Below are 23,983 nucleotides of genomic sequence, written 5' to 3' on the forward strand. Positions count from 1 at the left end.
TCTGTAAACAAGTGATCAGTTATCATATATATGTACACACAGACACACAGACACAAATATATGCACATATATACCATAGATCCGTGATGGCAAACCTGTTGCACGTGTGCCCGAAGTGGCATGTCAACTGGCATGTGCAGCGTTGCCCATTCCTCCTCCTGGTTTCTGGCGCACATGCACGTGCGACGATCAGCTGGCCTTTTTGTATGCAGCAGTACCCGAAACTAGAAGAGCTGGTCTTCTGTTTTCTTTCGTGAGCATGCGTGCCGGCCAGCTGATCGTCGCATGCGCATGCGTGCCAGAAACCTGGAAGAGTAGCTGGCTGAAACCAAACATTCAGTAGCTGAATGAAACCAGAAGTTCAGTAGCTAAAACCGGAAGTTCATTTTCGGGTGCGCGCATGCACCCTGAGCAGCTCTTTAGGTTGCGGCCTTGACAAGTACACGAGCGCACACCCTCCCTTTTCAGCATTTGGTGCCAAAAAGATTTGCCATCACTGCCATAGATAGATAGATATAAATATACCATATAGAGATAGATAGATTGTATAGATATATTATACAATTATTGGATGCCGTGTAGGATTTTATTCAGGGATGAAATGCTATTGGTTCACTCCGGTTCGGGCAAACCAGTAGTGATAAAAACTGCTTTTAAAAAAAATGACTTAAAAAGTAAAAAAAAAGGTTTCAACAATCACAGCTGTACCACGCGATCGTCAGAATCTTTTTATTATTTTTTTAAAGCATTTTTTTTACTACCGGTTCAGGCAAATAGATAATAAAAACAATGCTTTAAAAAAGTAAAAAAAGGTTCCGACGATTGTGTGGCACAACTGATTGTCGATCAGCTGTGCCGCGCAATCGTCAGAACTTTTTTTTTTTTACTTTTTTAAAGCATTTTTTAACTACTGATTCGAATAGGTAGTAAAAAATGCTTTAACAAGTAAAAAAAAAAAGTTGGCCATGCCCACCCAGTCACATGACCCCCCAAGCCATGCCCACCAAGCCACACCCACAGAACTGGTAGCAAAAAAATGTGCATTTCACCACTGGTTTTATTGGTAATAACTACCGTATTTTTCGGAGTATAAGATGCACCTTTTTCCCTCCTAAAAGGGGGTGAAAATTTAGGTGCATCTTATACACAGAATGTAGCCCCGCTCACCAACTGGCCCCCACCCTTTGGCCTCTGCCTCGCAGCAGTTACCTCCATGCAAGCAAACAACAAGAAAAAACAGCTCCTTTCAGGTTCAGCACAGCCTAATTAGCACAAGTCGATTGGATCGGCCTCCCAACTCTCAATGATTTGCTCTCAGCTGTTTTGCACAGGCTCGGCTGCTTGCTCCAAAGAGGTAAATTGCTGGAGCAGATTTTTTTTCCTTGTGCTAATCAAGCTATGCTGAAAACGGAAATGAAAGTAAAGCAGGCTGTTTGCTGTAACGAGGCAAAATTGCAGATCCATAAAATGTTTGTACATTTTATGTGAATGATGCCAAATTTCTGAGAATTTGAACATTTACATCAAATATTAAGTAAACTATATGGCACAATGAGGTATACAGATCTGAAACTTAATATATTAAAGACCAAGGTTTGTACTACAAGGAAAATGGAGGAAACAATTGTAAGTTGTACTGTATATAAATAGAGAAAAATCAGGGCAAATGAATTTGTGTTATCTTGTAGAAAGCCTACCAAATATGGTTAAAGTGATGGAGAAATAGATACAAATGCTGACAGAAACATGGGACTAGTAAGTGGTCTATTATAAGGAACAAATATTTATTGGAAGAAGTGAAAGTGGCTGATTAGAAGAGTGTGCTTTTATGCAAATCGGATTAAGATATGTCAGGAGAAATATAAAAGTAAATTGAATATAGTGGAAATTTATTATTTAAAAAGTATGTATGATAAAACAAGAGATGGGGCAAGAATGAGTGGCTTGCAATTCCTTCTGGGAAGGTCGGATCTCTGCAACTTGCTAACGTGTGCAACTCATGAGCAAGCAGCAAGAAGCTGAACTCACTGCCACTGTCTGATCACAGCTATGCATACTCAGCACAGAGTATTTACATTTCCATAGGAACAATGGTCTCTTGCTAGAAACAACTACAGCATTTGGCTTGCCTATCTTGACACTTGGAATCTAGTTATTTACAATCCTGGCTTGTTGATTAACCATGATCTCTCTCCCTTGATTCGGTGTCATAAAACTTTGGCTTGACTTTGGACTCCTGAACTTGGAAATTCACCTTGCTCACCTAAGCCTTATCTATAGTTAACTGCTGTTTCCTACTGCCTTGTTGTTGGGATTTGCAGAAGCAAATTTTCCTTTTAATATTCAGGAATATTCATATAGAGGAGTGCTAAAAAAAGTGAGGAAATGAAATTTCACAGGTAAACCAAATGGGAAACACAATTAGATAAGCTAATTCTGCTTTATTATTAGGTTATATTAATAGAACCTTTCAAGTCTTTAGTGCTGCTTCCTGCTGCTACTTTTAACTCCTTAATCAATTAGGAGGGTCCTTCCTAAATTTCTTTCTCTGTCCACTAGTTTTAAGAGAGCTCCTGCCTCTCTTCTCTGTTTTCTAGACAACATCTTTCCCCACACATTCCATTACAACAGTGATGGATGTAAGTATGAGGACTAATCATAAGTCACCTTTTTAGTGTCATCGTAACTTTGAACAGCTGTAAGAAAATGGTAATAAATCAAGGACTGTATATAGTTTGGTCATATAAAGAATATGAATGAGGCCTGAATCACCAAACTATTGAGAGATAATAAAGAAACTGAGAGAAAAGGGAAGTTTGAAAAAGTAACAGATGAATGCGTTGAATCCAGAAAAAGTAGGAAGTTTAAAGAGCAAATAGTATGATGTATAGAGATGGAAGAGCCAAAAATGAGAAAAGGAAGCATGGAGATATGTGTTGAATGATGTCAGTGTAAACTAGATTTACTAAGAATTTTTTTCTACTGCCGTAACTCCTGCCTTTTCTTTTGTTCACTTCTTCTCATTATTTTTCTGTGGTTTGAATAATACTGTTTATCCCAAAAGAGCATAGCATGGCAATATGTGGGCTATATATAAAGCTTCTGACTATTTTCAAATTCTGTTATTTCACCACAATTACCTTTATTTAAACAAAACTAGAACCATACTTACTCATTTCCCCAGTCCAATCGTACAGTGAGATGTCTCTTGACTTCTCGAATTTGATCCTGGGTCAAATGACCAGAAAGTAATTGTCTGCGAAGATCAATCAGTTCATTCATCACATGGCGTAGCTTGTAGAACAGATCTATCTTATGTTTCTGTGAACATTTTATTTTTTCAAAAGCAGAAAGGGAGAAAAAAAGATTGAGAACCCTGAAAATTTCCTAATGAAACCAGGAATGCCATAGTTTACTCTACATTTTAAATTTCAGAATGTGTATTTGAAAGCACAGGTAGTCCTCATTTATCACAACTGAGACTTGCATCGCAGCCATTAAGCAAAGCAGTCGCTAAATAAAACTACAACTGTGCTTCTATTACTTCAGCTTTCCTTTGCTTTACAGATTTGTGAAGGTCATTAATGCAATGACTGGTCAGAGTTTATTCACTTTTTATTACCATTGTAACTAGTCAGTCACTGCCTGAAACAGTTGCTCAACAAGGAATACCTGTAGAATGCATATGTATCATGAAATAATTTGTTTTAGAAGTATGGCAGTACTTCAAACCAATTTCAATAAAATATTGACTGCAGAGGCGATTAATATAACTTTATTTACTGAGCAGAGCTTTTCTACACTCCAAAAGAACTGTGGTTGCAAAGTGTGATGTCATTTAGCAATGGCAAACCCAGCAGTGCTGGCTGCCACTATAACCCCAGGACCATGCAGGTCGATAAGTGAGAACTTCATATGACTGTGACAACAACTGAATGAGTGGCCATGGAAATTATTTCAGTGGCTCCTGGCTGTAACGTTTGAGATATCTGCATAACTGACTATAACTGCACTGTAGAAGTATGTGAGAGAAAAATTAAGTTTGTAATGTGTGTGTGTTTCAAGGTCTGATCCAGTGCTTATGCTTCTTTCATTATGTTGCCTTTCACCACTGATCAGTGACTTATTTTCAACAACTACATAAATCCTCAAGTTATGACTGGTTGTTTAAAAACAATTAAAAGATGGCCGCAGAAAGGATGCTTTACAGCTCCATAAAGCAGCTTTCAGCTGCTTTACAATATTAAGCATCCTCCCCCCCCCCCCCCATCATCTGACTATGTTGGCAACAAGCTCACATTTACAACATTTTCAGGTTTATTTTTAAGCCAAATGGTATCCAGCTTTGTGCAGCTCTTGTATCTATATTTGTAGTTCTTCTGAATCTTGTGAGAAGAGAACAACATCATCTGAAATCTCAAGTGATTTAAATAGTGTCACTGATTTTTATTCCCATCTTTTGCCCAGTCTAGTTTGTGAAATACTTCAAGGCAGGCTGAGAAAAGGATAGGTGATATTGTATCACCTTGTCATACACATCATTCTATGTTGATTTCCACTTTAAGATCATTAAGGCTAATTGTTGCCCTTGTTTTTTCATATATTTATTATAGTAAGTTTATGTAAGCAGTGTCTATGCCTTAGTTGAGCAATGCCTTAATTATTGCTTGTTGGAATACTGAGTCAAATGCCTTTTTGTAGTCAATAAAAGTCATGAACAGAGGCATGTTGTACTCGTGTCTTTCAATGACTTGCTGAACAAACTGGATGTGATCCATTGTGCTGTAACCACTTCTGAACCCTGCCTGCTCCTTTGGCTGTGCATCATTTAAACTTCTCAATATTCTTTTTGCTATTATCTTGGTGAAAACCTTGTAGATGACTGAAAGAGGTTTTTTGGACGATAGTTCTTTAAATCATCTTGGGTCCTTTCTTATGTATAAGAATCACTTTCACATTTTTCCATGCATCAGGTATTTTTTCTTCTCTTAAGCATCTCGATACTATAGTTTTGCTAGTATTGTGTAAATTGTGACCACCAGCTTTCAGCATTTCAACCATAACAGTCATTTCCTGAAACTTTGCCATTTTTCATTGTCTTTATGGCACTTGATACCTCTTCCACTAGAGTAGATACCTGGCATTTCCCCTTTCGTGGGTGTTGTTACTTTTGAGTAATCTTGATTTTTGTATAGCTCTGAATAAAATTTTCCAATTATTTCTAACATTTCCTGTCTTGTTCTACACACAAAGCCATCTTCACATTTTAGTGCAAAACCCTTCTTTCTTGTACCGTGTTTCTCCAAAAAGAAGGCCGGGTCTTATTTTCTTTTGACCCCTGAAAAAACGGCTAAGAAGAAACCTTCTTTTTGGAGGTTTCTAATTATTGTCACCTCGCGGCGGTGACACCGACTGCCCTGCCCACAGGAGCCCGCTGCTGGCCCTCTTCTTCTGCGGCTGCTTGCCGCCACTCGCACGCATTGCCCCAGCCTCCATTTCACCTTTAGATGCCTGCCGGAAGGTATCTGTAGCCAATAACAGAGCTCCAGATCAATCCGGAGCTTTGTTATCAGCTGCAGATGCCTTCTGGAAAGCCCTCTGCATCTGATAATATAGCTCCGGACTGATCCGGAGCTCTGTTATTGGCTGCAAATAATAGATGCCATCAGGCATCTGAGGGCGAAAAGGAGGCCAGGGCGATGTGTGCAAGTGGCGGCAAGCGGCTGCAGGAGGTGAGGTATGTGTCGGGTTAGGGGTGTGCGAGGCCTGGTAAGTAGGGCAGCTCCACCACCACCATCCCCACCCTAGTTTGTTTTTTACCTGTGTGCCTCGCCCCACTCCCTACACCCTGGGGTGGGCGGGGTCTTAATTAGGGCTAATTTTGTAGGTGGGGCTTAATTTGATCACATGCACCCAAAAACGTGAGGTAATCACTAAACAAGAAGTGGTTATTGTGTTAGATCTAATCATATAAGCCATCTATTGTGTGATCTTCTCTGTAATTAGGTTTTAAGACTTTAAGAGTATTGATTTGAAGATTTTTTAACTCACATGTATCAATCCTGAAGATGACATATGTGTAGCTATTTTTTATTGTCTATTATTTCTTAGCTTTTAGGTAAAGGAATTTAGTATTAGTTCAGGCTCGCCACTCTCTAACTATTGAGAAGGGGTTATAGAGTTAAAGGGATAATGTTATGTCTAGGTGACATTCCTTCCTGTGGGAATAGAGAAGATGCCTGCAGTTGGAGGAAGGTAGAGTTTGGAGTCACCGGACTGATGGCCTGAGAATTGATTGGAGATTGTGACTCGGGGGGGATGTTTCTGTCTTTTGCTTTTTATTGGGTATAATTCCAAATCCAGGTCAGAGTCGGAATTACACCAAATCCTTGCCAATTTGATATGTTCCTAATAAATACTCTAATGGAAAATGGATTTCATTTCATGAGACATGTTACTTGGAAGCTTGACATTATTCTGACTCTTTTAAAAGAAAAGTTTTTCCTTCGATTCCTCACCGAAGATCGCTATCCAGGATCCTGAGCCCTGGCTGCTTACCCGATCTATCCAGTCAAGCAGAAGAAGAGACTCAAGGAAGATGGAGAAGAGACAGAAGCCTGAGGAAGATGCCCGAGAATGTAAACTTTCTGGAGGACTCTGTGTGAGGCTGCCGATCCTCATAGAGACTCTGGAAATAATGGCTGTGGTAGAGGACATCGAACGTCAGGTGGACATCCGTCCCAAGACCCAAGTCCAATGGAGACCCGGAGGTGAAATCCAGCTAATGGAGAGGGACCTGCTGGGACAAGCAACACTTCCAGACCCGCTGATGGATCACTCCCTCACCACTTCCCAAGAATCAAGAGCTACTATCCTGGAATGGAGGTGTTGTGACCCAGGCCCAAGTAGTTAATATTAAATACAAACAGTTCAAAAACAAACAGACTTAGAACAGCTGAGAATTAACTCATTCTCAGCATAGTCCAAACTAAATTAAAGCAAATTCTTCAAAACACCATTCCTCAGTTTATCACCGACCTTGAGATAATTAGACAAACTGCCAAAGGCTTTTCTTGGCAAAAGTTCAGAAGCAGAAGACGCCAACAAGAAATGAATACAGTGAAACAAGAAGCAATTCTCTCAATCTTGTTTTCTGGCAAAAAGGCCAAGAGCCGTTGCTGATCTTTTAAGCCTTATGGGAGGGGCCAATCATCTCTTAGCCCTACTCCTGAGTCGTCTTCTCTGCTTTATTGCTCCTGCCTTCTGGCAGCTCTTCTCATACGTGCATTAGGAACAGACTCCTCCTGTTGTTCTGCCTCTCTACTGTCAGCCTCTGGAGGCTCCGAAGTCTGCACATCACTCCCCGATGGCTCTGGCCCTATCTCTGCCTCCGATGCAGAGCCCTCATCCGGGCCTTCCCCAGCCTCCAGGACTGGCCCATGTTCTTCCTCAGCCTCATCGCTGTCCGACTCCGCTGCCAGCTCCGCAGACTGCTGGCGGACCACAACAGGAGGTCAATTGGAACAATCAATCTAAGTGAGACCGGAGAGTGGCAGCATCAAACTGTGATGCACAGCCAGACGTTCGACGGACTACCCGACCAATCTGAGCAGCTGAATATTGGATGGGAAGCCCGAGATCAACCAGCGCTGCAAATACCTTCCCAGACGGACCGACCTACCCGAGTTTCGAGCCCATCAACTATGAGTTTGACAAAACTGATCGGCGAAAGAAGCCCTCCCAGGAGAGCCCGGCCTACTGCTGCTGAAGCTCAAGCAGCCAGCCCTCTGGCACCAGGTTTGTCTCGTACCAGGCAGCGAACCCAGCAGAGACACCACCGAGGAACCAGCCCTTCTCCACAGCCACGGTTCCCACCAGCTGACCAAATACCCACCGGATGGGCGTTTTACTCTGGCCAAGGATAGGTGTGAGACCAGAACCAAAGGATTGCAGCCCAGGCAACGGCACCGCAGCCACAACCTCCTTCTGCCAGACCGAATGCACCCCCACCCTTTAAGCGGGTTTTCGATAGGACCGCTAACAAGCTTGCTTTCTTCCAAAATCAGGACTGGTCTTACATCGATCATTATGGGGATGAGTTCCATAATGACAGTGATATTGTCTCCATCCTGGGCAACAACTAGAAGATGAAGCATCCGAGTGGTTTACCCAACTCCATGAAGAAAGTGCCATGGAGTTGGATAATATGGATGACTTCCTGCAAGAGCTCCGAGCTCAATTCAAGGATTCCTCTCATACCCAAGAAGCAGATGCAAGCATTAAAATGAGGAAGCAAAGGCCTGCAAAAGAAATTGTGAAGAGTTCCACCACCTGGCAGGGAGGGTAAGAAATTGGCCCGAACGAATTCTCGTGCATTACTTCAAAGAATGCCTGAATGAGGAATTATTAAAAATATGTTTATGCAGAGCAGTGGGAAAACGAATCAAAGAATGGTACCAGGTAGCCATGGATAATGAAATAAGATAGCATCGCAGAGCTGCGCCAGAGAAGCAGTCCTGGAGACAACTCAGTTTTTGCACCACCCATCGTCAAATAGAACGCCCCAGGTCGACTGCAACCAACCCCAAATGCTTCCGATGTGGACAACAGGGCCATCGAACCTTGGAGTGTTTGGCGCCGATCCCTGTGCCACAAGTGAGAGCACCCACTCCAGCCAAACCAAAAAGGGCCCCCAAGAAAACCGTCCGAGAAAGGAAACTTTGTCTGCCAAGCTGTGGAGGTCCCCTTCTTTGACTATCAAGAGCCTTGATAGTACAGGGGTTTAGTGCACCCTGTTATTAACACAGCTGCCTGCAATTTCTGCTGGTTCGAATCTCTCCAAGGCTCAAGGTTGACTCAGCCTTCCATCCTTTCTAAGGTAGGTGAAATGAGGACCCAGTTTGTGGGGGCAATAAGCTGACTTTGTATAAAATATACAAAAGAATGAAGGCTATTGCTTAACGCATTGTAAGCCGCCCTGAGTCTCTGGAGAAGGGCGGCATATAAATCAAATTAAAAAAAAAAAAAAAAGAGGAAGGGGCAGAGTTCCTTCCTCTCTTGTACATAGAATACAAAGTGCAGACAGTGAAGAAGATGACCCAATGGTAAGTGAAACCATCCACCCCTTTCTAATAAAAGCGAGATTAGCCATGCCCAGAACAGGGACGCATGGGGACACAGAGACCATCATAGATACGGGCTGCACCCACTGTCTCATCAGTCCGGCCACAGTAGAAAAATTGGGGACAAATACAAAACCCTTGAGAAATCCCATCCGATTTGAACAAGTAGATGGGTCACTAATAGGAGGCCAACCTGCCATGCTTGTTACCGAAGAGCTAAACCTAGAGATGGAAAATACTGGGAGTTAATTTGCTTCATAGTAGTGCCAAGAATGACTGAGACAACCATCTTGGGCCTCATCTGGTTAGACAAATGGTGTCCCACAATTACTTGGGAAGGCAGCTATCGGAAACCCAAACTAGCGCTCGGCCCCAAACCGCCTCCAAACCCATCAGATGAAAGGCTAACAGGCAGCAAACCCCTGCTGATCGAAGTGAAGCGACAGCAGCATTATTAGAATAACCCCCTGGAACTCCTCTGATTCCTAGGGAATACAGACTTGGCAAAAGTCTTTAGTGAAGAAGAATGCAATATATTACCCCGCATCAACCCATGGACTGCGCAGTAGAATTCGTGGAAGGGGCAAAGTTACCAAAACCAAAAAGGAATTCCATGACTCCCAGAGAGATGAAAGACCTAAGGGAGTACATTGATTTCAACCTGGCTAGAGGTTTTATACAGCCAACTAAGTCCAGAGTAGTTGCCCCCATGTTATTCAAAGAAAAGATGGGGGAGATGAGGCTATGAGTTGATTTTAAAGGAATAAATGCTATCTGCATACACAACAACTACCCCTTATCCCTCATGAAAGATTTGTTGGGGCATCTGGCAAAAGGAAAAGTATTCAGTAAAGTTGATCTCCAAGAGGCGTATACTGAGTACAAATAAAAGAAGGAGATAAATGAAAAACCACTTTTAACTGCCCCTTAGGAAGTTTCCAATTCAGGGTGATGCCATTTGGACTACAAGGAGCCCCTGGAGTTTTCATGTAATTGATAAAAGAGGTTCTGCATGAGCACCTATATAAAGGGGTCCTTGTTTACTAAGATGACATTCTCATCTACACGGAAACCCTAGAAGAACATGTGAAACCGGTTCGACAAGTGTTAAAGAAACTACTGGCAGCCAAGCTCTATGTAAAATTGTCAAAATGCGAGTTTCACAAAAATGCTTTAGACTATCTTGGCTACCACATATCAAACCAGGGAGTGGAAATGGACCCAGGGAAAGTAAAAGGAGTCTTAGATTGGCAACCCTCAAGCACCCAGAAACAATTGCAAAGTTTTCTGGGGTTTGCAAATTTTTACCGCCAGTTTATCCTCTCATTTGCAGAGACTGCACTACTCATTACGGAGTTGCTGAAAACAGGGGGTGGCCCTACCAAGCCGCGGCTAGGGCAACCTCTAAACTGGACTTTAGAATGCCAACGAGCATTTGAACTGTTAAAAAAGCATTTCACAGAAGAACCAGTGCTAAAGCATCAGGATCCAGAACAACCTTTTGTGGTCCAAGCTGATGCCGCAACGTAGCAGTGGCAGCAGTCCTATTGCAGAAAAATGCCACTGAAATTCTGCAGCCATGTGCTTACACTTCCAAACAACTCAAGAAGATGGGCCGTGAAGGTGGGAAAAGGAAGTATATGCAGTATGCTGGGCACTACTCACAATTCCAGATCCAGGTCAGAATCGGAATTACACCAAGTCCTTGCCAATTTGTTATGTTCCTAATTAATAGATTCTAATGCAAAATGGATGCCTTGGATTTTATTTCATGAGACATGTTACTTGGAAGCTTGACAACATGATTTGATCTTGTTCTATTACAACTTACTTTTGCTTTCAGATCAATACCTATGATAATATGATTTTGGAAAGTATTATTAAGGATCTCAACAGGCTGCTGAATTATATTCCTAAAATTTGGTATCTTAAAAAAATCTTTATCCATCTTGGGCTAGAACGAGAATAATTTTACAAGATTGGAAAGAAAGTTGCTCTCCTGTTTTTAAGGAATAGATCTAGGACATATTTGATCATTGTTCTTGAAAAATTCTATGCACTATGAGAATATGAAGCATTGTGTTGCTATATGTTTAAATTAATTAGTTACATTTATAATTTTTGTTCATTTTTATGTTATAGTAGTTCATTTGATTTTTATAATATATATTCAACTTTTTCACTGTATTATGACTATTTAATATATTTTTTCTTCTTTGCTATTATAATAATAAAAATCAAAAATAACTTACTGAATTAGAGAAACTTCTTAACTGTGAGGACAATTAACCAGTGGAACAGCTTGCCTTCAGAAGGTGTAGATGCTTCATCACTGGAGGTTTTAGGAAAAGACTGGACAACCACCTATCTGAAATAGTATAGGGCAGTGTTGGCTAACCTTTTTGTCCTTGCGAGCCAAAAGTGTGTGTGTGCATGCACGCTATCGCACGTGCGTGCCAGCACCCATAATGCAATGTGCGCCCCACCTGCACACGTGTGTGCAACCTCGTCCCATGCTTCCCTGTGCATGCGCATCTCCCCATGCATGCGGCCACGGCATATGTGCCCCCCACCCTGTTTTGGGCCTGGAAAGCCTCCTGCACCAAACTTTGCCAGTCCAAAGCCTCCAGCTGGGAGGGAGGAAAGCCTCAGCCCGCTGCTCCTGCCACGGCTGGGGAAGCAGCCGAAGAATCGCTGGGGCAAGGCGACACACTTCCCTCCCATCCTCCCTGAGTGGGCTTCTTGCACAGCCCAAAGCCTCCAGCTGGGAGGGAAGAAAGCCTTAGCCCGCTGCTCCTGCCGCGGCTGGGGAGTTAGCAGTGGAAGAATCGCCGGGATGAGGTGGCACGCTTATCCTTGCCGCCGCCACCCCCTTGCCCCTGCCAGCAACGGTTCTCATGCTGCTGCTTCCCTCTCAGTGACAGGAGCCATCACGGGGGGTGGCGGCAGGCTTCAATCCCTCCCTTCAATCCCTGTCTGCCCGCACAAGCAAGGCAGAAGCCTGCTTGTGCGGGCAGACAGGGAAGCCCCGGCTCACTCATTCTTGCTGCCACCACCCCCTCGCCGGTGGTGGTTCTCACACTGCTGCTTCTCTCTCAGTGGCAGGAGCAGCCAGCAGGACAGAGAGGGCTGCTGTAGGCTGCGATGGCAGGCCATTCACTCTGGCTAAGAGACAGCGGCGGCTCCTCCTAGCCTCGCACTCTGGGCAGCATCCAGCCAGCCATACCTGTTGTCCCCCTGCGGCAGCCCATGTGGATCCCAGGCAGCGCACCTTCAGGACCTTTCCTTGCAGCGGCAGTGACGAGGCAAGCAGGCAGGCGGGCACAGGGGAGCAACTAGCGGCAGTGCTCTTGGCTGGCAAGATGTGGATGTTCCAGGGCTGCATGCGGGTGCGCACCCGAGCTAAGAGCATCGGAAAATGAACTTCAGCTGGCCGCTGCTGCACACGTGAAGGCCAGCTGATTGTCGCACACGCATGCACACCAGTAACCAGCAGACTAGCTGGTCGGTGCGCATGTGTGCCCCGGAAACCCGGAAGAGGAATGGGCAACGCAGTGCATACCAGGCGACACGGCTCTGTGTGCCACTTCCGGCACGCATGCTATAGGTTGGCCATCACGGATATAGGGTCTCCTGCTTCAGCAAGTGATTGGAGTAGAAACCCTCCAAGGTCCCTTCAAGCTCTATTCTGATTGATTGATTGAAAATGATGTGTATCAAATCACAAAACAGAAATTAATAACTGTATTGTGCTTGACCAATTTTTCCAACTCTGCCCCCCTTGCAGAGTGAAGAGATTATTTAAACAAGTATTTTCTTTCTTTCTTTCTTTCTTTCTTTCTTTCTTTCTTTCTTTCTTTCTTTCTTTCTTTCTTTCTTTCTTTCTTTCTTTCTTTTCTCCACAGAGTAGTGCTTCTATAGAAGATACTAACTGCAAGTTAATAAGCGCAGCTCTGTGACTTCCATTAACCATCTTGCAGCTGCCGCTGTAACTGACAAGACTTTAATCATTTTCACACCTTCAGCTTTTGTTTGCCTCCAAGCAGCTGGGGCTTGGAGTGGTGGTGACTGGACTAGGAAAACAGCTGCTGCTCACACACTCCTTTCAATGTGTATTCTCCATTGTGTGCCTGTTACTATCTTGTAAACTCTTCCTCTCCGTTGAATGTAAATACAAATATTAATTCCATTCTTTCAAATTATCCCTGTACTAGGGTGAGCATTCCAGAGAAATGGATAAAAAGGGAAGCTGAAGTAAAATCATAAGCAAGTTGTGGTCACATGATTTTCCAATTAGTGACCATATCATTAAGTAAATAAATTGCTGGTCTCAATTGTGGTTGCTAAACAAGGATTACCTATGTTAATTATTTACTTTTGGTTTTGTCTCTCTTTTCATTTGTGTCCATAAACAAGTATTTATCAATATAGCATATATTGTACATTTGGGCTAGTTTGATTTGGAAAGTTTGATTTGGATTTTTCTATACCCCGGCTTGGCTGACATATTATAAGACCTTTTGCCTTCTATAGCCTGAGAAAATATAAGTTCAGCACATCTTTTACCTGCTCCTACATTTTGTTTACATTTTTATACTGGTAGTCCTCGATTTACAACAGTTCATTGAGTGACCATTCGAAATTACAACAGCATTGAAAAAAGTGACTTATGACCGACCACACTTATGAATGTTGCAGCATTCCCATGAACACATAATCAAAATTCAGATGCTTGGCAACTGACTCATATTTATGATGGCGGCAGTGTCCCAAGGTCATGTGATCTTTTGCAACCTTCTAATAAGCAAAGTCAATAAGGAAGCCAGATTCACTTAACAAGGTGTTACTAACTTAACAACTATAGTGATTCACTTAACTACATCGTAAAATGGGGAAAAACTCATTTAACAAATGTCTCAGTTAGGAACAGAAATTTTGGGCTCAATTGTGGTTGTAAATTGAGGACTACCTGTAATCTGGAAATAATCTACTCTAATAACAGTGTGCTAGACAATGTTCATCCTTAAGTAAAAAGTTGCGACTCATTGACCTATCTTAGCTATAATTATAAAATAAAGCGCAATAGAAAGTTACAATGGACTATTGATTGTTAATACCTTACTGTATTACTAATCATTTAAATAATAATTACCTTTTCAGTATAAAAAAAAATCATCACAGAGTCATGTATTTATGCAAGAATCCTGTTTTGTTTTCTTAAACCAGTCAGGGAATCAAACATAATCCTGGATCTATTCAAGTTGGATTCTCAGGAACTAGTCTTTGAAATGTGTCAGATGGTCTCTAAGTACCATACTTATTATCACCATTCTTCAATCACACTATATTAACTATTATACCTCTGTGAGCTTCATGCTTTTGTTTACATACCACATATAACTGCTTCCAGAGGATAGCCCATTCCTGGAGAGTTGCTGTAACTTCACTAATAACAGAATCTTCAAGCGGAACAACTGTTTCATACTGCCTGTAAAATGTATAAACACCAGTGAAAATGTCATAAAAAGAAGGACTGCAGAATTATTTACTGCCATCTTCCCTTGAGACTATGTATTCATTGATATATAACAAATATCTCCCAATATATAACATCTGCTTCATATAATGAAATGTTCCATTCTCAAATAATCTTCTGCCTTATATGTATAGTTTTGTTGTACAAAATTTTATTTTATGACAATTTTAGTTCTATTTTTTACTAGAATTGTGTAATGGGGTGTAAGAATAACCTTGAGAAAAAAGAGCAACAATCAAGGCTACAATGAGATAAATGAAATCTGAATCCAAATCAGAAATGTAATTTGAGAAAACGTTTCAGGCTCGACTCTTTCTAGTTATCTTGCAGATAAAGGTGGAGGAGGAGGCACTTTCAGACTTGCAGAAATCTGCCAATTCCATAGGGTGAAGTGGTTTCTCAGATAAGCTGGACCCATGCCATGAAATACTTTAAAGATGATAACCAACACCTTGAATTGGATCTGGAAGCAAACTGGCAACCAGTGCAACTTGCCGAACTGCAGTGTGACATGGGCCATCCTAGGGTCCCAAGACCTACGCGGCTGCGTTCTGTGCCAGATGTAGCTGCCAAATATTCAAGAGTAGCTCCACGTAGAGCATCTTGCTACAGTCCAAATAACAGATTTGCAGGATTGTGTAAATCTCAATAAATCTCAAAAAAGTAATTTCACTTCTCTCTTGAAGTTGATTTTCTGGTTTGTTCTACCCAGTGGGGCTGACAAACATTAATTGATACTCTGGTTAATCTATATATTACTAAAACTATTATTCCTAAATGGAATAAGCCAAAACGGTACAAAATACAGAATAAGCCAAAATGGTATAAAATATGACAAAATCTTTTGAACCAAAATACCTCAAATGGGCTAATTTACACAATGCATCCAAAATTCAGGAGCCAGGACTCTCACAGAATTGAAATTTGATTAGTTTTATAAAATGTCTAATGACATTAGCATTATCATAAAGCAATTTGTGACATAATACAAAATGTCTTAAAACACATCCTGTGCTGATATTTGACTGGGCTAAGATGGGCTATTTTCAAGGCAGGTAATCTCTGAATGTATTTCCAGCTTTTACTGTGAAGACAATACATTAGAAGCTCTGTCATTGTTGAAGGGATTGAGATATTTGATAAGGAAATATCTCTAAAACAATGACCCAATAAGGCATGGGTTATCTTAGTCTCATAGGTATCACATAGCTGCAAAGAAAAACAGCCTGTCAAATTTCCTGACACGGTATCATTCTTATGAATAAGGACTAATCAGTGATCCTTAACAAAGTTTTTTTAAAACTATGTTCCTCATGTTTAGCAAAAAAAATTAGGAAAGAAATTGAATGTATTTGGGGGGGGGGATTATTTGCTAGAATACATATAATGTTATAGAATGTTTGCGTTTTAGACATCTTTATTAAATATTACATGCAAAAGTAGTTTAAATTAAGTATATTAAATAATGTTAATGAATTCCTATCTATTTGTCAGATATATCAATTTCTTAATAATTGAAATGCATACTCACCCTCTGTTACTGACAAGTGCCTTTTTCAAATGAATGTAATTTGCAGGAAAGATTCCCTGCAAGAAGATAGCATTTAATTTCATTATACGAGATGCAATGACAATACAGTTAAGTAAGTATTAAATGAACGCTTCAATTGATGGGCAGCAGAAACTAGTTTTATAATCTCTTTTCTTTTTTTAAAATCTATTGTGTCTAAGTTTTGAGGTCTCATTACTTCTTTCTGTTTTCCTGTATTTTGCATTTCCCCAAAATGAAATGTGATACATTTGTAAGGTTTTTATAAATTCAGTTTAACAATCCTATTTAAGTAAATAGTTTGGTAAGTGCTGATAAATTAGAATATCTGATGATTGAAATTGATTTTTTCTCAATTACATGCAAGTCTTATCAGTTTTCTGAATCCAGAACTTTACAATTATAAGTAATCCTTGACTTACAATCATAATTGGGACCAGAATTTCAGTCACTAAGCAATACAGACGTAAATGAATCATTATGTGACAAGACCTAATTTTACAACCATTTTTACCCTGATTATTAGGTGAATCAAGTGGCCGTTAAGTGAATCTAGCTTGTCAGAAATTGGGACCCTGGAAAGTCGCAAATTGCGATCACGAGATCAGAAGACATTGCAACCATTGTAAACTGAAAACAATTGCCAAGCACCCTAATTGTGATCATGTGATTATGGAGGTAGTGCAATAGTCCTAACTTTGAGGTTGGGTTGTAAGTCAATTTTTCTGAGGCCATTGTAATTTTAGAACTGTTGTTAAACAGTCATAAGTCAAGGACTACTGTATGGTGTACATATTTCTCATATTTTGGCTCACAAAATAGTTACTAAAGTAAAGCGCTTTGGGTAAAACCAGCATTTCGTTGTGCTTTGTCATGCTAGTAAAAGCATACCAAAACTGACTAGTAATATATTTACCATTAGCAATGAATGTTGCATATGCCACACATTAGGACTAAGGCTCCTAGTCAACTTTATTGACTATTTCAATTTTCATGACTAACTGCCCTTTTATGAGAGATTATTATTATAACTCAATTATTGACAATATAGAAGGCTGTTTCATTAATTCAAGCCAACATTTACCAGTGGCTTTGTAAGATTATTTGAAAGGATGCATTAAACTCAATACTGTTTTTGTTAAAAGCAGCATCTAAACATACCTTTATGTTAGGTCTCTTTATTGAAATTCCTCTGTACCAACCTAAAATAAAATAAATTCAATTATATTAAAATATATTATTAAAACATGTTAACATTTACAAATTATGTTATTTTCATTAATTGTGAGAGGTTCATATGATATTCTGGCAATATGCCTAATTAGAGCTCTGAGTTCCAGTTTTTATGTTGATAAGTGATCGTCTAATGATTCTGCTCTCAGAATAGTCAAATGGAAATTTAAAAAATCAATTACTACATAGTGTTGTTGTCTGAATTTATCTTTTTAATGAAATACGAATGTTAATAGGAACATCTTCCACCTATATTTTATAGAATCACAGAGTTTGGGCACGTTCTGCTCACTGAAGGATCTCTTACAGTACCTGTAAACAAATGATATCCAGTCTCAATTTGAAAATCTTCAGCAATGAAAATAGCCAGATCCACTGGCTGACAATTTGTATTCTCAGGAAGTTTGTTCTGACATTTGGCCCAAACATACTTCCTTATAGTTTTAGCTCAGTGTTTTTGGTTCTACCCTCTGCATTCTCTTTCCTGTATGACAATCCTGTATGGCAATTTGAAGACTGTTATTTTATTCCACATAGCTATGTCTTTTGCAAACTTAACACGTTTTCTTTGTTTTTCTGATAGGATTTAGTTTCCAGAACTCTCACCTTTTTTATAGTCCTGCCTTGAATTGCTCCAATTTCTTTATTGATTTATAAAGCCCAGAAGTGAACACAGCATTCAAACTGGAGTTTGATCAGGAGAGAGTAGATTAAAACAATTTCTTTCCATGATCTATACTATTGTTATTATACTACAAAGTCATTTTCTCTTTTGTTTTTCTTATCCAAATTCAAATAAGAAATTTTCTCTATTAAATTCATCCTATTCATTTTGGGCCATTGCTCAAGTCTGTCTATATGTTTTTAATCTTCAATTTCCATTTTAAACCATTTGTTATCCTTCTGAGTTCTGTATCATTTGCAAACTTGGTAAATATTCATTAACTCCAAGTCACTGATAAAAAATATTTTATTTGAATATCAAGAAATCATTGTAGTAGTAAAAATTAAATCAGTCTCCTGCTTCATTTCAGTTTCTTAAGCCATACAATCCAACTATGTTTTCTTCTTGTAATTTTCGAACTTTGGCATTTCAGTCTCTAATCACAAGCATTGTAAACTTGCATTTTTTGTCAATTTCTAATTAACCTGATTATAAATAATGGCGATAAAATCATCAACTGCCTCTTTTGCATCAGTAGTTGGAGCACAAACTTGAATGACTGTCATATTAAATAATTGTCCATGAATCTAATCAGTATTACTGATTCATTGATTGGACTATAGCCAAGCATTATTCTTGCTATAACATTTGTAACTGTAAATGCTACACCATTCCATCCTTTTTTTGTCCTGAGTAATAATCAGTATGATCTTCTGAATGAATATGTTCAATCCCAATCCATCTCAGTTCACTGATGCCTAAAATGTTAATTCCATTTCATCTTTCACTGTGTTTCAGAGTGTGATACTTCTTACATTCCATGTTCCTACTGTAATTCTTTTTTCAGCCTTGGTTTTCTTTTCCTATATGGCAATATCAGCAACTAGTCATCCCAAAGATTTTGATCTAGCCACAGCATAAACACCATTAAAACCAAATCCTAACCTAATTTGAAAGTCATACTCTGAATTCACAGCCACAATTTTTTCTCAAGTACATTTCAGACTGATCTATGTAGTTGCTAAGAGTCAACACCAATTTGATGGCACATAATCACTTCGTAGGATAAATGCACAAGTGCTCAGTTACTACATAGAATATTAAAGCTACTAATCTACCTGCAAAGAAAATAGTAGACTTTGAAATACTTGAGATAAAAAGCCACCTTAATGTTCTTGGTTTGTCATATACAATATAGACATTTAACCCTTTACTTATAATGTAATATACAATTATAACCCTTTCGTTATACAGGTAATCCTCAAAGTATGACAAGCCATTCAATGAACGTTCAAAATTATGGCAGACCTCCCAAAAGCCACATATAACCTCATTTCAAAGTTACAATAGCTGCAATAGGCCTGTGATCGTTCGCTGTTACGACCCACCATAGGGTCGCTGCAGCACATTCCTGCCTCTCACCCCATCCCATTCTGCCAGAACTCTGCAGTGCTTGGGTTTCCTCCTCACACACTCATCACCTCCCACTTACTTTCTGGAACTCTCCAGACCTCATGTGGAAGAAGAGCAGGCAGAATGTTTCCAGCAATGCAACCTCCATTTTGTCTATCCATTTGACGGTTGCCTGAAAAATTACTTCATTTTGCTTCCTTACAATAGAAAGTCTACACAGTGATGCAGAAGATACACAGTGATGCAGAAAGCTTCTGCAGCACTATGCAGACCTCTGTAAGACAGCAAAATGAAGCAGTTTGTCCCAGGGCTGTGCAGCAGCAACCTAAATGTGGCCACCATTTTGTCCCAACCATTTGTGAACAAAATGGTAGCCATTAGACAAACTGCTTTTGCTGCCTTACAGAGGTCTGCACAGTATTAAAGAAGATGCTGCAGGCCTTGTTAAGGTAGCAAAATGAAGCAGTTTATCCTTGGGCCCCATGGCAGCGACCCAGATACAACCACCATTTTGTGATAAGATAAAATGGTGGCCACACAATATAATATACAGAAAATACAAAAATTAAAACAATATTAAAAACCAATTAAATTAATTTGGCCCAAAGTTAAAACACCCCCATATTAAAAAAACCCATAATTTAGCAATTTAAAATTAAAACAACTTAAAAAATATGGTCAGGTCAGCCCAGCTTGATGAAACAAAAACGTCTTTAAGGCACGGCGGAAAGTGCGCAGATCAGGGATCCGCCGTATCTCCAGGGGCAACTCATTCCAGAGGGTCGGTGCCCCCACAGAGAAGGTCGCCCCCTGGGGGCTGCCAGCCGACATTGTTTGGCCGACGGAACCCTGAGGAGCCCCTCTCTGTGGGAGCGTACTGGTTGGTGGGAGGCTACTGGCAGCAGAAGGTGGTCTCGTAAATACCCAGGCCCTAAGCCATGGAGTGCTCTAAAGGTGGTAACCAATACCTTGAAGCGCACCCGGAAGACCACTGGGAGCCAGTGCAGCTTGCACAGGAGAGGTGTTACATGGGAGCATCGAGTCACCCCCATCACCACCTGCGTGGCTGCATTCTGGACCAGTTGGAGCCTCCGGGTGTTCCGCAAGGGGAGCCCCATGTAGAGAGCATTACAGTAGTCCAAGCGGAACGTGACGAGGGCATAAGTGACCGTGCGTAAGGCATCCCGATCCAGAAAGGGACGCAACTGGTGGATCAGGCGAACCTGATAAAAAGCCCCCCTGGCCACAGCCGTCATATGCTCTTCCAAAGATAGCCGTGTATCCAGGAGGATACCCAAGTTGCGAGCCCTCTCTGTGGGGGCCAGCGACTCACCCCCAAAAGTCAGCGATGGTACCAACTGACTATATCGGGATGCCGGAAGCCACAGCCACTCGGTCTTGGATGGGTTGAACCTGAAACTGTTTCTCCCCATTCAGATCCGCACGGCCTCCAGGCACCGGGACATCACATCAAGGGCATCGTTGGGGTGGTCCGGGGTGGAGATGTACAGCTGAGTATCATCAGCGTACAGATGACACTTCACCCCGAAACCACGGATGATCTCACCCAGCGGCTTCACATAAATGTTGAACAGAAGGGGCGAGAGAACCGACCCTTGCGGCACCCCACACACAAGGCGCCTCAAGGTCAATCTCTGCCCCCGTCAACACGAACTGCGACTGGTCAGAGAGGAAGGAGGAGAACCACCGCAACACGGTGCCCCCTATCCCCAACCCCTCCAGTCGGCGCAGCATGATACCATGGTCGATAGTATCAAAAGCCGCCGAGAGATCTAATAGGACCAGGACAGAGGAACAACCCGTCCCAAGCCCTCCAGAGATCATCCAGCAACACGACCAATGCCGTTTCCATGCATGGCCAGGCCTGAAACCCGACTGGAAGACCTTTAAAAGGTAAGTGAGGAGAAGGGTGCTTGGCCTGGTAGGTGAGAATTAAGCCTAAGGACTGGAGGAGCCGGTGAGAGGGGGAAAAGATTTATTGGGACCCACAGGGTGGGAAGTAGAGCAGGGGACATCTCGGGGAGGGCCAGGGTAGATGGATCTGTGCCCATACTAGGCTTCCAATGGTCTCCCCCACCCAGGAAGCACTCCACCTTCCACTTAACAACCCGTATGTTTGTTTTACATTTCATTGGGGAGAGCAGGGATGGAGGTTCATTAGATGACATGTTTCATTTAATGACTGCTGAGTCATGTGACCATAATGGGCAGGGTCAATAGTGGTCATATCTTGAGGACAACCTGTAGTGTTATATGTTGACAATTTTATTTACTATAAATTTTACTGTAGTTACAATATTTTCAAGAAAGTTTGAAATTAGCTGGTATTAAATAATATGGACTACGTATTAGAATCTAATTATATTCCTTATTGTTGTAAAATCATCACAAGCCACCCTTATCCTCCCAGAAACGAAATTCCAATATTTCTAGACAGATGGTTAATAAATATGCTGACCCCTTTCTGACAGGATTACTAATAATGCTTCAATCTTTCTTATAGAAAGTGGGTCAGATTAGATTTACAAAGCATTTGAATAATCATGGTTCTCAAATGATTTATTGAAACATAGGTCTGCAAAATATAAAATGCACTCCTTTTGGGGAATGCATAGACAATTTCAACATGGTTGGCTTCCCAATGCCTAATAAAAAACAATGAACTCAGTGATTACAGAAATTTATTTCTCCCATTTTATTCATCTCCTCTTTACAAGACAAAAGATGACAAGTGAATGGAAACAGGGGAAGGGGATATAAAATTTATATTCCAGTGTTTTTAGTGTAGCATTGGCTACAGAAGTACACCCACAAAATACCATTATGATCAGATTATTATTACTATCTAAATAAAGAGAAAAAGCAAAGTAAGTAGATGGGGCAGTTAATAAACCCCAGAAAAAGTATTTTCAATATATCATACCTTCACATTTTTCCAAGATCTGAACAGTTTCTCCTAGTTCTAGAACTAAGCCTTGCTGCACATGTCCTTGGAAGCTGCATATAACTAGGGACACACAATATGTGAAAAGATTAGATTATACAGTACATTAATATTTGATTTCATAAAACAGAAACAATATTCATATTAAAATATTTTATAATATTTAGTTTATTCAAAAAAGTTAATAAAAATGCCAAAATATTAAAAAAGAAAACAAAAAGAAACACAACATTAAAAAAGAATCTTAAAAAAAGATTAACACAGATAGACATAGCATCCTCCCTAATTCAATGCTGATTAATATAATACAATCATGTTAATCTCCCACCCCTTACAAAACAGACCAAAATAATGTTATCAATAACAAAATGGTTAATAGGAATTAACACACACACATATACAATAGTATAATAGTAGCCTAATTATTCGTCCTGTAGCATAGCTCCTTTATTTGCAAGTAGTGTGTTTCATCAAACTGGGATAAATTTGGTTAGTTCAAACTTTACTTTGTTCAAACATGGCAGGATCAAACAGTATTTATATCACGATGGCAATAGAAAATATAAATATTTTCTATATAAAAATTCTATTATGATCTATACCTTATAGTTATGTTGTAAGAAGATGTAAATATGTAAACCAAAAATCACCTACATGATGGTTACAAATATTTATTACAACAGACACCTATATTTAGATCTTAAATCCCAATATCCTGTCAACTTCAAATCTCCTTTCTGAACAAATCCATTTCCATAACCTTTCTAAAATTTAGGAACATAGATGCTGTCCAAATGTCTAATAGCTATTCCTAAGGGTGGGTGCTGCCTCTAAGAAGCACATTTCTGATTTTCTGCCAAGTCTCCTCAATATTCCAATCTCTAGTTTCCACTTCATTTTACATGGAAGAAGTTGGTCTAAACAGCTCCAATCCAGATAACAACATTATCATATGCAGATCTACCTGAAAATAATCTTTAAAATTCAGGTACTTCTCAATTTACAACCATTTGTTTAACAACCACTAGTGTTGTTTACAACAGCAGTGAAAAAGGTGACTAATGACTGCTTTTCACACTCACGACCAATGCAGCATCCCCATGGTCACATGATCAAAATTCAGAAACTTGGCAACTGACCCATATTTATGACAGTTGCAGTGTTCCAGTCATGTGATCTCCTTTTGTGACCTTTTGACAAGCAAAGTTTACACCAGCCCCAGCAATAAGGAGAGTTGGGCATACCCCCTACACAAAGCCATTTAGTAATTAAAGTTTTTAATTACTGGCTGAACATCCTATTCATGGACCTAAACAAACTACTCAAGCTGGGCTTCAAAAAGCAACTACATAACAAGCAACCTTGTGCTTAGGCCACCCAACTTTCAAATATCATGCTCAATATGGATTTTCCAACCATTTCGCAGTCCAATTAGATCTAAAGGCCAAGAAAACTTTCAAACAAAGATTTATTGATGCAACTGCCCAAGATGATATTGCAG

The 23,983-nt window shown here is 40.4% G+C and overlaps 1 protein-coding gene across 1 annotated transcript in view; it reads right to left on the bottom strand.

Annotated features, from left to right (window-relative positions):
- Positions 1-23,983, bottom strand: part of DOCK3 (dedicator of cytokinesis 3) — a 180,406-nt gene that overhangs the window by 148,874 nt on the left and 7,549 nt on the right. The window contains exons 3-7 of the mRNA XM_070934373.1: positions 22,462-22,545; positions 17,369-17,409; positions 16,190-16,245; positions 14,514-14,610; positions 3,173-3,321 (exon numbers count right to left, since the gene is read on the bottom strand). Coding sequence (XP_070790474.1) covers positions 3,173-3,321; positions 14,514-14,610; positions 16,190-16,245; positions 17,369-17,409; positions 22,462-22,545 — 427 coding nt within the window. The remainder of the gene's footprint in view (positions 1-3,172; positions 3,322-14,513; positions 14,611-16,189; positions 16,246-17,368; positions 17,410-22,461; positions 22,546-23,983) is intronic.

The sequence above is a fragment of the Pituophis catenifer genome, unplaced genomic scaffold, assembly GCF_029215685.1.
Source record: "Pituophis catenifer annectens isolate HBS135680 unplaced genomic scaffold, rPitCat1.0.hap2 SCAF_2, whole genome shotgun sequence".
Taxonomy (NCBI): Eukaryota; Metazoa; Chordata; class Lepidosauria; order Squamata; family Colubridae; genus Pituophis; species Pituophis catenifer.